General features: G+C 45.1%; 1 protein-coding gene across 11 annotated transcripts in view; it reads right to left on the minus strand.

The window, feature by feature from the left end:
* Nucleotides 1-56: 56 nt before the first annotated feature.
* LOC112255014 (ral GTPase-activating protein subunit beta-like) overlaps nt 57-14,983 on the minus strand; it is a 53,338-nt gene continuing 38,411 nt past the window's right edge. For 6 of the 11 annotated variants that reach the window (XM_042324801.1, XM_042324805.1, XM_042324804.1 and 3 more), the window contains 12 exons: nt 14,225-14,412; nt 13,826-13,932; nt 13,282-13,437; nt 11,661-11,870; nt 10,898-11,056; nt 10,376-10,553; nt 10,098-10,220; nt 9,069-9,205; nt 8,591-8,696; nt 8,127-8,205; nt 3,069-3,217; nt 57-2,882 (listed from right to left, as the gene is read on the minus strand). In XM_042324801.1, the coding sequence (XP_042180735.1) occupies nt 2,689-2,882; nt 3,069-3,217; nt 8,127-8,205; nt 8,591-8,696; nt 9,069-9,205; nt 10,098-10,220; nt 10,376-10,553; nt 10,898-11,056; nt 11,661-11,870; nt 13,282-13,437; nt 13,826-13,932; nt 14,225-14,412 (1,786 nt within the window). In that variant the 3' untranslated portion in view covers nt 57-2,688. The remainder of the gene's footprint in view (nt 2,883-3,068; nt 3,218-8,126; nt 8,206-8,590; nt 8,697-9,068; nt 9,206-10,097; nt 10,221-10,375; nt 10,554-10,897; nt 11,057-11,660; nt 11,871-13,281; nt 13,438-13,825; nt 13,933-14,224; nt 14,413-14,983) is intronic. The other 5 variants (XM_042324798.1, XM_042324808.1, XM_042324806.1 and 2 more) reach the window with 3 other exon arrangements.

Consider the following 14,983-nt stretch of genomic DNA (forward strand, 5'->3'; position numbering starts at 1 on the left):
CGGACAGTTTTAACTGCACCTAATTGTGTAAGAGAACCACACAGCATAAACATGGCAATAAGTGAATCAAAATCTTTATTCGTTACATTGGGTTACATTCAATATCCAATGAGTTTGTTTTCGACACGCATATAGTAAGACCAATACAAACAAGCAGATATTGTGCCTTTCCTAACGGAGGGACAGATGAACAAAATATACTTTCACACCCTCAGTATGTACACATCTTCCAACTTCATACAAGTTGATACCTTCAACATTTACAGAATAAATGAGTGGTTTCTGAGGAACGGGATAAAAATCGAATTCAATTCCCGTGGCACCATCGAGATTGTAGAATATTTGCAGAGCACAATGGCAGGCTAGAGTATCAATTCAATTGAGAATTTAAATTCATTGAGGCCATTTGAAAAATCAGCAATAGGTTAGACATTCCATATTCAAAACAGTTAACACTAGTAAATGGACAGCAAAAGTCATGCCTGAAGTGACATTTTACTGGCCTGGTCACAGATCAGGTTGTGCTGGAAAGCAAACTCTTGAAGTTGCTAACAACCCTAGGAGTTGGCTATACAGCACAAACAGATCTGGGACCAGACTAACATTTTACTGCATTATTGATCCTCAAACACAGGACTTGTCAATTGCCAATAAGCAAGTAACCGGAAATGACAGTAATATTATTCTGGAGAAATATAAATAACTCAAGTGAGCCTTTAGCTTCCCCAGATACAGTAACGTTTCAATAGTTTAGTACAATTCATCTTTTCCTTAACAGTCAAGAAAATGGAAATGATTCCAAAATTAAACACAAAATTAGCAATCTATGGAACGAAAGTGGAGGAAACCTTATTTCCTGAAAATATAAATGGCTCGGGTGGATCACCACGGCAAATATCATGCAAAACGGATTATTTTCCATATTGTAAAAAATATATAATAATAACGTATAAAATCTGTGTTTTAGACAGACCCAGTTACATACACGGGGGGTATGAACAGGACGCCAGTAGTAGCCATCCAACCCTTAATAGATCATTTTTTAAATGGCTACATAAAACTGTGTTTCAGCCCTGTTACGTTGTCTGGAATAAAATCAAGCACAAATAAAGACACTAATTGGTGAAAAAAAAAAGAGAGAAGTACAACCTCTGCCACAACACACTAGTGATTTAATGCTCTGAATTTGGTTTTAGGCGGGACATAAAACAAAAAGATTATGGACACAACATGGCGGTATGCATCAGGTTCTCTAGTCTGTGATGTCACATCTGGAATGGGATGTTAAACACAGTACTCATGACAAATCATTTTTTAAATCACCAAAGACGATCATTTTTCCAACTGTGACTATCAAAGTGAAACTCACCCTTAATATCACCAATCAAAATGTATTTTTCACATATTTTTAATTTGATATGGAAAGAAACAAACCAAGTGAATGTTTTTTTATACAAACCAAAATATATATATATATCCTGAATTCTACCATCAGATGCAGTGAATGTGAAATGACACAGGTTTAAAAGTGAATAATGCCTAAAACGAGGTCAGTTGGTTGGGAGTGCATTGAGTACAAGGACCACGGTCGCATTCATTAGGGCACATCGTAGCAAAACACTGTACAACGGAAAACAAAACAAACGTTTCTCATTGGACTGATTGGAAGTTCTGGTGACCCTCCCTTTTCATTCAGTTCGTTTAGTTCGCTGTTTTGTAGCTTATGAACACAACCCAGATGCCGATGAGTATAAAAAGGCTCAATCTACCTGAGATTTTAAGTAAAAGTACATTTCCACACTCTCTCGCTAACTGCCACAAGTGTGTATGTGGGAAGAGAAAACTAAGTCACTAGGTAAGTCAAAAATGACCATTGACTGAAGTGAGATTTGAGTTCTGTAAATAAAAAATGTAATGTCCTTTTTTTGAGATAAAAGTAAATTTTTCTGATGTTTTGACCGGTCTATTTCGCTTCAGACCAACATAACAACAAACACGACGTTAGATATGGTAAAATGCAAAGACCAATGCGTTTCATAGAAAAGCAAACAGAAGAAATGGACTTCAAAAACCACAGTGATATGGCTGTGGGAACTGGTAACAGCCAGAGTGGAAGCCATTTTGAGTGCCGACGGCAATCTCTTTGCCACGTCACAAGTCTAAAGTCACTGAGTATGTTCCCTCTGCTGACAGTCTGAAGCCTCGCAGCCAGGTGAGGTGAGTGCCCCAACCACAACCCATCAAAGAGTCCTACAATTTGTCATGAGTCTAGCAGTGGAGGCTGCTGAGGGGAGGACGGCTCACAATAATGGCTGAAACGGTGCAAATGGAATGGCTTCAAACACCTGGAAACCATGGAAACCATGTGTTTGATCATTTTGATACCATTCCAGCCATTCCGCTCCAGTCATTACCACGAGCCCGTCCTCCCCAATTAAGGTGCCACCAACCTCCTGTGAAGTCTAGACAGAAATACAGTAAGTGGCAAATAAGCAGTGTTGTGGCACGGGGCGGGAAAAACTAAGATGGTCGGGTGCCGTGGCTACGGTGAGTCAGCATAGAAATAAATTATTGACCTCAAGTTCAATCGCAACTTGCTCATAGTATACATAACAAACAAAAAAACATTTGTTATATAGAATCTTTGCAGTCCTTATGTCAGTCTGTGTGGGGGAGTGAGGTGAAAGTTCACCGGTTGAGGCTGCGCTCCTCTACCTCCTGGAAGAGAGAGGTGTAGAACTCGGGCTCCAGCTGCTTGTTGCGGTAGCGGTTCACCACCTCAGCGATCTTCTGTTTCCGACGCACGTGCGGCGGGTTGTACGAGTCACTCTCCAGTCGCTTCCGCCGGCATGCGTTGATCACCGTCTGTCTCACCAGGAACCCTTAGAGGAGAAAGAGAGGACCAATGGCTCAGCACTTTGGAGCTAGCTCAAGTGACTCACACACACATTTGGCAGGTGTGAAGAAGAGAGACACACAGTGCCACTCGTCACTGATGGCTAACACACACACACACACACACACACACACACACACACACACACCATCACTCCCACACTTTTTCTCACCTAGTGACCTTCTGCTGACCACCATGCCGTCCACCAGGGGGACGACCATGCTGAACTTGCCCAGGGCCCCGTGCAGGCGGATCCGGAACAGGCCAGTCCTCAGAGGGTGGATGAAGATCACCTGCACATCCTGACCTGATGACGTGGGCCTGAAAGGAGGAGGGGAGGGTTGGACATGCATAGAGAGAGAGGCAGATAGGAAGAGGGAGAGCAGAAAGGTGGAAGTAGAACAGAGCAGATATGATACGCTGTCTCCGCTGCAGAGGAGCTATGAGCACCTCTTACCAGTCTGCTTTATGGAGGTCAGCTACCATCCAGCTGGCCTGGCTTTGTTCCTGTACTGTCCCTAGTTCAACCGTGCATTGCCTTGCTCCTGTATTCTGTTCTATATGCTGCCCTGGCAAGACCTAGTCCAGGCCACTGACCTACACTGCTTTGTCTCCTCAGCTAAATGAACATCACGGATAATCATACAGCCGGAAATAACTTTTGGATATCAGAGCGGCGGTAACTCACCAGCCATACGACCAGGAATACAACTTTCCCAAATTGGATCCTTTGTTCGTACCCCCCCAGGGAAATTGAACGGAGGTATATCCGACTCAGGAGGCGTGCACACCATTCGCCACTTCTGAGTATATTCACTCTCCGGACAATAAAGTAGACTAGCTCAGGGCGAGTATCTCCTTCCAGAGAAACATCAGGGACTGTAACATCTTCTGTTTCACATAATCATGGCTCTTTCGAGATATACTGTCCCTGTCCATACAGCCAGCTGGGTTCTCAGTACATCGCACAGACAGGAATACAGAACTCTCCGGAAAGATGAAAGGCGGGGGTGTATGTTTCATGATTAACCAGTTGATTGTGATAACATACAGAAACAAAAGTGCCATTGTTCACCTGACCTAGAATACCGACCGTATTACCTCCCAAGAGAAATGTCTTAGGTTATAGTCACAGCCGTGTATATTCCCTTCAAGCCGATACCACGACAGCCCTCAAGGAACTTCACTCAAATCACATATCATGAGGCCGCATTTATTGTAGCTGGGGATTTTAACAAAGAAAATTTGAGGAAAACGCAACCGAAGTTCTATCAACACATTGACTGCAGCACTCGTTCTGGTAAAATACTTGACCACCGCTACTCCCGAAATGCCCACAAGGACCTCCCGCGCCCTCCTGTCGGCAAATCAGATCACGATTCCATTTTGCTACTCTCTTCCTATAGGCAGAAACAAACAAGAAGTACCCGTGCTAAGGTCTATTCAACGCTGGTCTGACCAATCGGAAACCATGCTTCAAGATTGTTTTGATCCCGCGGACTGGGATATGTTCCAGGTAGCCTCTAGGAATAACATTGACGTATACATGGACACGGTGATTGAGTTCATCAGGAAGTGTATAGGGGATGTTGTTCCCACTGACTTTTAAAACCTGCCCAAACCACAAACGGTGGATAGATGGCAGCATTCACACAAAACTGAAAGAGCAAACCATCGTATTTAACCATGGCAAGGTGACTGGTTATATGTTCGAATGCAAACAATGTAGTTATTCCCTCTGTAAGGCGATCAAACAGGCAAAATGTCAGTATAGAGACAATGTGGAGTCACAATTCAATAGCTCAGACACGAGACGTGTGTGGCAGGGTCTACAGACAATCACGAATTACAAAGGGAAACCAGCCACGTCGCGGACACCAACATCTTGCTCCCAGACAAGGCTGCCAGCCGAGACAGCATCCCTAGCCGTGTCCTCAGAGCATGCGCAGACCAGCTGGCTGGAGTGTTTACGGATATATTCAATCTCTCTGTATCTCAGTCTGCTGTCCCCACTTCAAGATGTCCACCATTGTTCCTGTACCCAAGAAAGCACAAGGTAACTGAACTAAATGACTATCGCCCCATAGCACTCACTTCTGTCATCTTGAAGTGCTTTGAGAGACTAGTCAAGGATCATATCACCTCTACCTTACCTGACACCCTAGAACCCTAATGGATCCACAGACGATGCAATCTCCATCGCACTGCACTCTGCCCTATCCCATCTGGACAAGAGAAATTCCTACGTAAGAATGCTGTTAATTGACTATCAACACCATAGTACCCTCCAAGCTCATCATTAAGCTTGGAGCCCTGGGTCTGAACCCCGCCCTGTGCAGCAACTGGGTCCTGGACTTCGTGACGGGCCGACCCCCAGGCACCACAAGGGTGTGTGCTCAGCCACCTCCTGTACTCCCATGACTGCGTGGTCAAGCACACCTCCAACTCAATCATCACGTTTGCAGAAGACACGAAAGTAGTAGGCTTGATTACCAACAAGTACGAGACAGCCTACAGGGAGGTGGTGAGGAAAATAACCTCACCCTCAACAACACGAAGCAGCTGATCGTGGACTTCAGGAAACAGCAAACAGCAGAGGGAGCACAGCACTCCCCTATCCACATAGACGAACCCACAGTGGAGAAGGTGGAAAGCTTCAAGTTCCTCTGTGTATACATCACTGACAATCTGAAATGGTCCAACCACACAGACAGTGTGGTGAAGAAGGCGCAACAGCATCTCTTCAACCTCAGGAGGCTGAAGAAACTCGGCTTGGACCCTAAGACCCTCACAAATTTGACAGATGCACAATTGAGAGCATCATGTCAGGCTGTATCACCGCCTGGTACGGCAACTGCACCGCCTACAATCGTAGGGCTCTCCAGAGGGTGGTGCAGTCTGCCCAACGCATCACTGGGGATCACCGACTTCTATGTCAAGGCCATCAGACTGTTAAATAGCCATCACAAGCCAGCTACTACACGGTTACTCAACCCTGCACCTGAGAGGTTTCTGCCCTATATACATAGACTAACTGGCCACTTTAATAATGTTTACATACTGCTTTACTCATCTCATGTATTCTATTCTACAGTAATTTAGTTTACATATTTCTTAATTCCAATCTTTTACTTTTAGATTTGTGTGTGTTGTTGTGAATGGTTAGATATTACTGCACTGTTGGAGCTAGGAACACAAGCACTTCACTACACCCGCAATAACATCTGCTAAATATGTGTATGTGACCAATAACATCTGCTAAATATGTGCATGTGACCAATAACATCTGCTAAATATGTGTATGTGACCAATAACATCTGCTAAATATGTGTATGTGACCAATAACATCTGCTAAATATGTGTATGTGACCAATAAAATGCAGCAAACAAATATGTAGGGTCATAAGCTTGATGTAGTCATTGCATGCTATGAATATGGGACCAAATACTAAACCTTTGACTACTTTAATACACTATAAGTGGATTTGTCCAAATACTTATGACACATGGGGGGGGGACTAAATCCATAGTGCTTAGTTTCTAAAAAAGTAAAACAGATATATGTTTGAAAATACCCTTGAACTGAAGGTCAGATTCTGTACTGTCGCATTATAGAAAACATTTGATCTCAAATCCAAAATGCTGGAGTATAGAGCCAAATGTAAAGTTTTAGCTTCACCGTCCAAATAAATAAACTCAGAGTGTACTTTACCCTCGAGCCACACTGATCTTGCGGGCTCAAGTGAGACATATACATATACACACACTGCTCAAAAAAATAAAGGGAACACTAAAATAACACATCCTGAATGAAATATTATTTTTTCTTTACATAGTTGAATGTGCTGACAACAAAATCGCAAAAGAATTATCAATGGAAATCAAATTTATCAACCCATGGAGGTCTGGATTTGGAGTCACCCCCAAATTTAATTTTAAAACCACACTACAGGCTGATCCAACTTTGATGTAATGTCCTTAAAACAAGTCAAAATGAGGCTCAGTAGTGTGTGTGGCCTCCACGTGCCTGTATGACCTCCCTACAACGCCTGGGCATGCTCCTGATGAGGTGGCGGATGGTCTCCTCCTACGGCCTCCTCCACGTCTTCTGATGTACTGGCCGGTCTCCTGGTAGCGCCTCCATGCTCTGGACACTACGCTGACAGACACAGCAAACCTTCTTGTCACAGCTCGCATTGATGTGCCATCCTGGATGAGCTGCACTACCTGAGCCACTTGTGTGGGTTGTAGACTCCATCTCATGCTACCACTAGAGTGAAAGCACCGCCAGCATTCAAAAGTGACCAAAACATCAGCCAGGAAGCATAGGAACTGAGAAGTGGTCTGTGGTCACCACCTGCAGAACCACTCCTTTATTGGGGGTGTCTTGCTAATTGCCTATAATTTCCACCTGTTGTCTATTCCATTCGCACAACAGCATGTGAAATTTATTGTCAATCAGTGTTGCTTCCTAAGTGGACAGTTTGATTTCACAGAAGTGTGATTGACTTGGAGTTATATTGTGCTGTTTAATTGTTCCCATTATTTTTTTGAGCAGTGTATATATGACTGTAGTAAAGGACAACTGTCTGGTCTTGGCGGTGGCATACTCTGAGCTTCTACCTGGCAAGTCAGAAGAGGAAAGAGCTCCTTTAGGAGGTCTATTGAACTCTTTTCTAGGAGTTTATCCTTGTCATTATCGCCTTTGCTTGCTCTTTTGAGGGTTTAATCACCCATTTATATTGAACCATTAGGTCCAGTTTCCAGACGCCTTGACTAAAATGCATGCTTAGAGGAGAATCTCCATTTAAAAGTTTCATGTTTTATTATGTATTAGTATTGATGGATAGGGAGTGATTTGAGACAGGCTGTCAGTGTTGACTAATGATGGATAGGGAGTGCTTTGAGACAGGCTGTCAGTGTTGACTAGTGATGGATAGGGAGTGCTTTGAGACAGGCTGCCAGTGTTGACTAGTGATGGATAGGGAGTGCTTTGAGACAGGCTGCCAGTGTTGACTAGTGATGGATAGGGAGTGCTTTGAGACAGGCTGTCAGTGTTGACTAGTGATGGATAGGGAGTGCTTTGAGACAGGCTGTCAGTGTTGACTAGTGATGGATAGGGAGTGCTTTGAGACAGGCTGTCAGTGTTGACTAGTGATGGATAGAGAGTGATTTGAGACAGGCTGTCAGTGTTGACTAGTGATGGATAGGGAGTCGGCAGTGCAGTAACCTTGTGGATGTGCTACTGTTGGCCGTGGTCTCCACTCCAGTGCTCGTCTCTACCAGCAGGTCAGCCAGAGGAAAGTTGTCTACAACACATGAATTCGACATACATGGCAGTTCAAACTTCTCGTTGCACACAATTTATCAAGGTGCAGTGAAATCAGTCATTTCAGAAATATGAAGACATTCCTCCAGAAAAATAAACATTTAACAATTCGTTAAGAGTTGTATCTGATAGTAAAATGTCCGTAAGGACATGTCTGTAGTTAAAATGTCTGTAAGGACATGTCTGTAGTTAAAATGTCTGTAAGGACAGGTCTGTAGTTTCTACAGATCTGATACACTGTTTCTAATAATAGTACAAATATCTCATGACTAGATAAGACTTGAGTTCCGCTGGATTTCATAGAGAACCAAAATGGCAGCCAAAAGAGGCCAGTTTCAGCGTGAAGCAGCAGGAAGGTAGCCTACCGATATCGTCGTAGCGCTCCACCCAGACCACCAGTACTTTGGTCTCGGGGCCCATTGGAGGGATGGTCCTGCCAGGAGGCATCTTCTTAGACTTCACCGTGGGACTCTAAGGGACAGACAATAGTGGAAATCACGTGAACAAGCTAGAACAAAGAAAACGACAGGCTAAATTCCTCCTTAAAGCAGCTTTAAGGCCTCAACACAGTTGTATTTAAACCTTTGCATAGCGATCACCATTCCCTAACCACAGCCATGTAAGTATCGAGTCCCTGAAGGCAAGAATGAAAACCAGAAGTGCTTTAGCCCTCCAGACATGAATTGAAAATCCCCGGGGTAGGATTTGGGTTTAGGTCACTGATCAGGTCGGTCGGTCTGAGGAAAATAATACTAGTATACTGTTCACATGTAGACAGTGGTATGGTGCTGGAGAGAGCGCTAACGATGTTGAAGTGCTATAATAGTCTGCGGTGTGTCTTACCCTCTGCCCAGGGGCCACGTTGTCAGAGTGGTTGGGGAAGAGGTCCAGTGTGAGGTTGGACTGTTTCAGCAGGCTGGGCAGCAGGTCCATCTGAGAGTCTGGCTCTCCCGTAGGGAAACTGTTCTCTGACGACTCCGCTACAGAAACACAAAGACAAGTCTGCATCCCAAACTGCACCCACTCCAGGTCACTCCTCAACATCTATAACTAGTAGAAATGATAAAATAACCTATACTTTTTCATATAACTGCCCCTTTTCTGGCCTGCAAATTGCATTTGACAAACAAATCGGTCCTAAAAGTAAACTGTACAGCACTCTGCTGAATTTTGAAATCACGATGTGGCCCGCCTCGAGACAAGATGATGCCCACCCTGCCCTATGTAATGCCAGTTCCATAGCGTTTCTTATTAGACAGGTTCAGGTAGTCCCTCTGTGTATTAGTATGTTCTCTCTGTAAAGTGCCTAATGAATACCACCCTGCTTAATGGCTACCTAATGAATACCACCCTGCTTAATGGCTACCTAATGAATACCACCCTGCTTAATGGCTACCTAATGAATACCACCCTGCTTAATGGCTACCTAATGAATACCACCCTGCTTAATGGCTACCTAATGAATACCACCCTGCTTAATGGCTACCTAATGAATACCACCCTGCTTAATGGCTACCTAATGAATACCACCCTGCTTAATGGCTACCTAATGAATACCACCCTGCTTAATGGCTACCTAATACAATTACAACGCTCCACAACACTATCTAATATAATTACAACGCTCTAGAAAAGAAAGATTTGTAGAACAAATCCATAAAGACACACAGTGGGGATTTCCTTACGGAGAACAGCGGCTTTGGGATCCATGAGAAACAAAGAGAAAGATGAGGAGAGAATAGAAAAAGTGAAGGCTTAAAAAGAGAGATGAAGAATGTACTGTAGAGAAAATAAGACAGGAGGATTGGAAACTGGGATGAGGAGTGAGAGAAAAGTAATGAGAAGTGAAGATGGGAGAGGGATGAGGCCCACCGGTGGACTCTGTGAGCGAGGGAACGACGAAGGCAATTTCGGTCAAGGCGTCTGCATAGTACAGCACCCGCTTCTCTCCATTGAACACGCCCCCACCCGTGTCTCCCAGGGTGACCATGTCATCTGTGGGGACAGAGAACAACTTCCTTACTACTGTAAAAAAAATCATAATAATTTAAATAGAAAAAAAAATATATATTAATGATTTGGCACGTAAATGTGAAAAAAGTATAGAAGCCCTTGGCGGTAGGGCTGGTTGGGTGGGGTCTACCTCCCACCTGGTGGGTTGCCGTCTACATTATTGTTGTTGTTGTTGTTCTTGTTGATGGACCAGCTGGTGTAGACACTGCCTGTCCAGCCCGGGTGCTGCCCCACCTCCACGGGCCAGCCCAGCGACAGCAGGAACTCCAGGAAGTGGTGCTGCACGTTGGAGCTAGACTCCACGTTCCTCAGGATCTGGTATGGGACAGAGTGATAGAGACAGACAGAAATGGAAATGAATGGTCAAGTCTTGTCTATAAATGATTTTACAGGGTCCAAAACTATTTTTAACTTTTTTAAAAAGTGTATTCTCCGACAGATTTTTTAAAATCACTTTACAAAAACGACCAACTCAGCAGACAGACCCCCCCCCCCATCTTGACATATTCAAATTTCTACACACTTGGCAAAACCAACAGATAATAAATTATATATTTGGGAGCATTTTGCATTCTGGGTAATATCAGTGATAAATTCAGATAGTAACTCCCCTTTAACCCCGTTGATTGCCCTCCCCTTTAACCACGTTGACCAGTCACCTCCTGGCTGCTCTTCTGGCCAGCCTTCATGTAGAAGAGGAAGACTGTGTCACAGGGTCGGCAGGGCAGCAGGTCCAGGTAGCTCATGTCATCAAAGAAGCCAGGCAACCCAGAGTCCAGTGCAATCAGGTGGGGAGGTAGGCGACTGTTGCCGGGCTCCTGGAGGGCAGGAAACAAAGTTAAATGTGATTGGCTGGTTTAAATCAGCAGATTTAAGGGCCAGTTTAACTGCGCTATTAGTTTGACTATATTTTGCTACCATATGATAACCTATGTCATCAAATGATCTATACAGGGTTTCAACTTAATTACATCTTGCAGGGTTGATTGCATGCTTTCCTGCTAATACTTTCAAGGATCCTTGAAGTAGTCACTGATCTAACAGGATTGGATAGGTGAAAGCGAAAGGTTCCACTACATGCATGTCACGTACCTTTTCTGTTTCAACCCCTTCAAAACCGACCCATTCTTTCCTCTCCCCTTCCTTGACTTGTTCCCCTCCACTCCTCCCTCTCCTTTCCTTCTCTCCCCCCTCTCCACTCCACTCCTCTCCCCTCCCCTCCCCTCCATATCCCCCTCCTCATACCCCTCCCTTACCTTGTTCCCCTCCACCCCTCCCTCCCCTCTCCCGCCTCGTTTCCCTCGACTCTTCCCTCTCTCACCTTGTTCTCCTCCACTCTTCCCCCTCTCCCTGTTTCCCTGTTCCCCTCCTCCCCCTCCTTTCCTACCCCTCACTCCCCCCTTCCTTCTATTCCCACAGTACCTTGAGAGCCTCCAGCGACAGGAAGCCAAAGTGCGACAGGAAAAGGCGGGCGGTCTGGAACTCTTGAGAGGGCGGTGGGGGCTTGCAGTCCGTCAGCGGGTCTGGGAAGCTCTTGTTGCACCAGCGCTCCTCGCTGCTGTGCTCCAGTGTTGTTTCATACTCAGTCTGCTTGGCCATCACACCACACAGCTTGTTGTGCTGCATCTCCAGCTGAGAAGCAAAGAGAGAGAGGGCAGAAAGAGAGAGAGAGGGGGCAGGATGATGTTGCCTATTGACATTTGAGAAGGTCAGTTTTGTTTATGTGTTTCCTCTCAAAATGGTGGTTAGGAGATCCAAGATCTGTGTCAAATGACATCTGCCTGGAGTGGGATCCTGTGGTGTAGTTCATTCTGAACAAGAACTTAATTGTAGCAGTAGAAAATAGTATTAGTAGAGGGCCTCCCGGGTGGCGCAGTGGTCTAGGGCACTGCATTGCAGTACTAGCTGTGCCACCAGAGACTGTGGGGACGCGCCCAGGCTCTGTCGCAGCCGGCCGCGACCGGGAGGTCCATGGGGCGACGCACAATTGGCTTAGCGTCGTCCGGGTTAGGGAGGGTTTGGCCGGTAGGGATATCCTTGTCTTATCGCGCACTAGCGACTCCTATGGCGGGCCGGGCGCAGTGCACGCTAACCAGGTCGCCAGGTGCATGGTGTTTCCTCCGACACATTGGTACGGCTGGCTTCCGGGTTGGATGGTGCTGTGTTAAGAAGCAGTGCGGCTTGGTTGGGTTTTGGAGGACGCATGGCTTTCGACCGTCGTCTCTCCCGAGCCCGTACGGGAGTTGTAGCGATGAGACAAGATAGTAGCTACTAAACAATTTGATACCACGAAATTGGGGAGAAAAAGGGGTAAAAAATAAAATAGTAGTAGTCATGGTTGAAGGCCATACAAGATCACTCCCAGGACAAATAAGGCATTTGAGTTGTGCTAGCGAGTCCCATGCATAATTACATACACCCAATCACATCAAACCACACACCCAATCCCCTCATCAAAACCACCCCTGAAACACCCACACACCTAACATGAACAAATCTTCACAAAACCCTCATAAAACCAATACAGTGCACACCCAATCCCTAGCCCCCAAACATAAACAACTAACATCAAAACCTTTCTTTCCCAGCATGAATTTTATGTATTAGTGAAACATGTCCCGTTTGTGTGAGGACAACTCCCGCCCAGATCACGGTCCTTCAGCGTTGTAAGTATTACGAAGAGTTCGGCTTGTCAGTTGAGAAACACTGCATTCCACAAAGCATTTTCAGATAGACACCTATTCATTGACGTGGAGGAGTTCACGGAGAATAACAGTCTAAAGTCAGACTACATTTTGTTTATCATTTATATGCTAGTTGTACAAAGTGCCCCATCTGGGCCATATTCCTTAAGCTGACCTTGGATCCATTTTTTATTTATTCATTAATAACAGGGGGACCAGATCCTAGATACCTGTTTTGAGGCACTTTGTAAACACAGACCCTGGCTGATGAGAACACTACCTCTACTCTGCAATACAATCCTCATTAGGGCAATGGAGACGATTATTCTAACATGGACGGACAACTGAAGCTAACCTACCTCCTCATCGACAATATCGTGCAGGTCTGGAATGCTTAGGTCCGCTTTCACAAATGGAATTTTGTCCACTTCTTCAGGGAAGGGTCTGTGTTTGACGTTGAACCGGATCCCCACATCATTTTTGGGAGTGGGCCGGCTCTCTGGGACAAACACCTGCTACAGAGAGAAGAGAGGGGAAGAGAAAGGAGAGATGAGAGAGACACATACCCCTGAGAAAGGAGCTGGGAAGACTCAACAAGAAACATGAGCTGACATCTGATCAGTTAGCATGGTTAAAAGCTCTACAATGAATATCAATGCCCTGACGCAGACATGTTTTCACCAAAACAGGTCTGGGACCAACATCAGGAATCATTGTTCATTTTGAATGAGAATATTGCACTACTTGACATTACTAGTGTCTCATTAAAGCTATGTGAAAAAAGCTGCTTTATAACAATGGAGTTGCTAGTTAAATTAGATGTTAATGTAAACCTGGACACTAATAGAAATGTAGTGACCATATCACCATGATGAATCTAAAGGGTTATCTACCATGTGTTACCTTGTGGCTGGCGCGGGCCTCCCTGGGCTGATGGAAGAGCTGCATGGTCCAGGCGTGTCTCCCGGACATCCCCCTGATCAACATGGTCACGGAGGGACAGGGATCTGCTGACACACACACACGGCAACCACGTCAAAAGGGTCTTTCTCATTCGACATCATACAGAAGACACACAAATTGGGGGGAGTGGACTTTGTTTTTTGTTGCTAAAAGTTGAAACATTTTTAAGACTAATTCTTATTAGCTATCAGTCTGGTATCAGTGAACATGTTGAGGACTGATAACTGACAAGCACGTTGGGGATAACTGACAAGCACGTTGGGGATAACTGACAAGCACGTTGGGGATAACTGACAAGCACGTTGGGGATAACTGACAAGAACGTTGGGGATAACTGACTCTGTTCATTGCCCAGCGGCTGCTCCAGCATGGCCAGGATAACAGAGTTGTCCAGGACAAAGTAGCGGAAGTTCTTGTGACTGGTGGAGGTCAGCCTGGAGTACTTGATCAGGGTGTCCTCGTTCAGCAGGCTGCAGGGGGAGGCGGGGCCACTAGGTGACGGGAACGCCCCCAGGACTTGCATTATACTGTCAGGGAGCGCAAAGAGAGGGTTTCCACTAGTTACCACAGCCACAAAGTAAAATTAGCTAAATCATTAAAAATGTAGAAAACAAAAATGTGCTTTTTGGTCTTAATTTAAGGGTTAGGTGTAAGGTTTGCAGTGTAGTTAAGCTTAGGTTTGAAATCACATTAAGAAGAGAAACTAGAAATAGGCGGGGTTTAAGACTGTGGCTACTAGTGACTCCAGAGGTGCAGTACTGACAGGGAGAGTAAAGAGAGGATGAGGAGTGACTTCAGAGCTACTGGAAGGAGAACGGCTCGTAATAAAATGGCCAGAACGGAGCCATTGGAATGGCATCAAACACCTGGAAACCATGAGTTTGATGTATTTGATACCATTCCACTAATTCCGCTCCTGTCATTACCACGAGCCCGTCCTCCCCAATGAAGGTGCCGCAAACATCCTGTGTTCCAGAGGTACAGTGCATTGGAAAGATCGAAAGGACATACGAGGCAGAAATCCCCACTATAATACATTTCAAAACACTGAATAGTATATGAATAAACACGTAAACCCTGAATAAAGTGGATTAGTCA

Source organism: Oncorhynchus tshawytscha, linkage group LG07, assembly GCF_018296145.1.
Source record: "Oncorhynchus tshawytscha isolate Ot180627B linkage group LG07, Otsh_v2.0, whole genome shotgun sequence".
Lineage (NCBI taxonomy): Eukaryota > Metazoa > Chordata > Actinopteri > Salmoniformes > Salmonidae > Oncorhynchus > Oncorhynchus tshawytscha.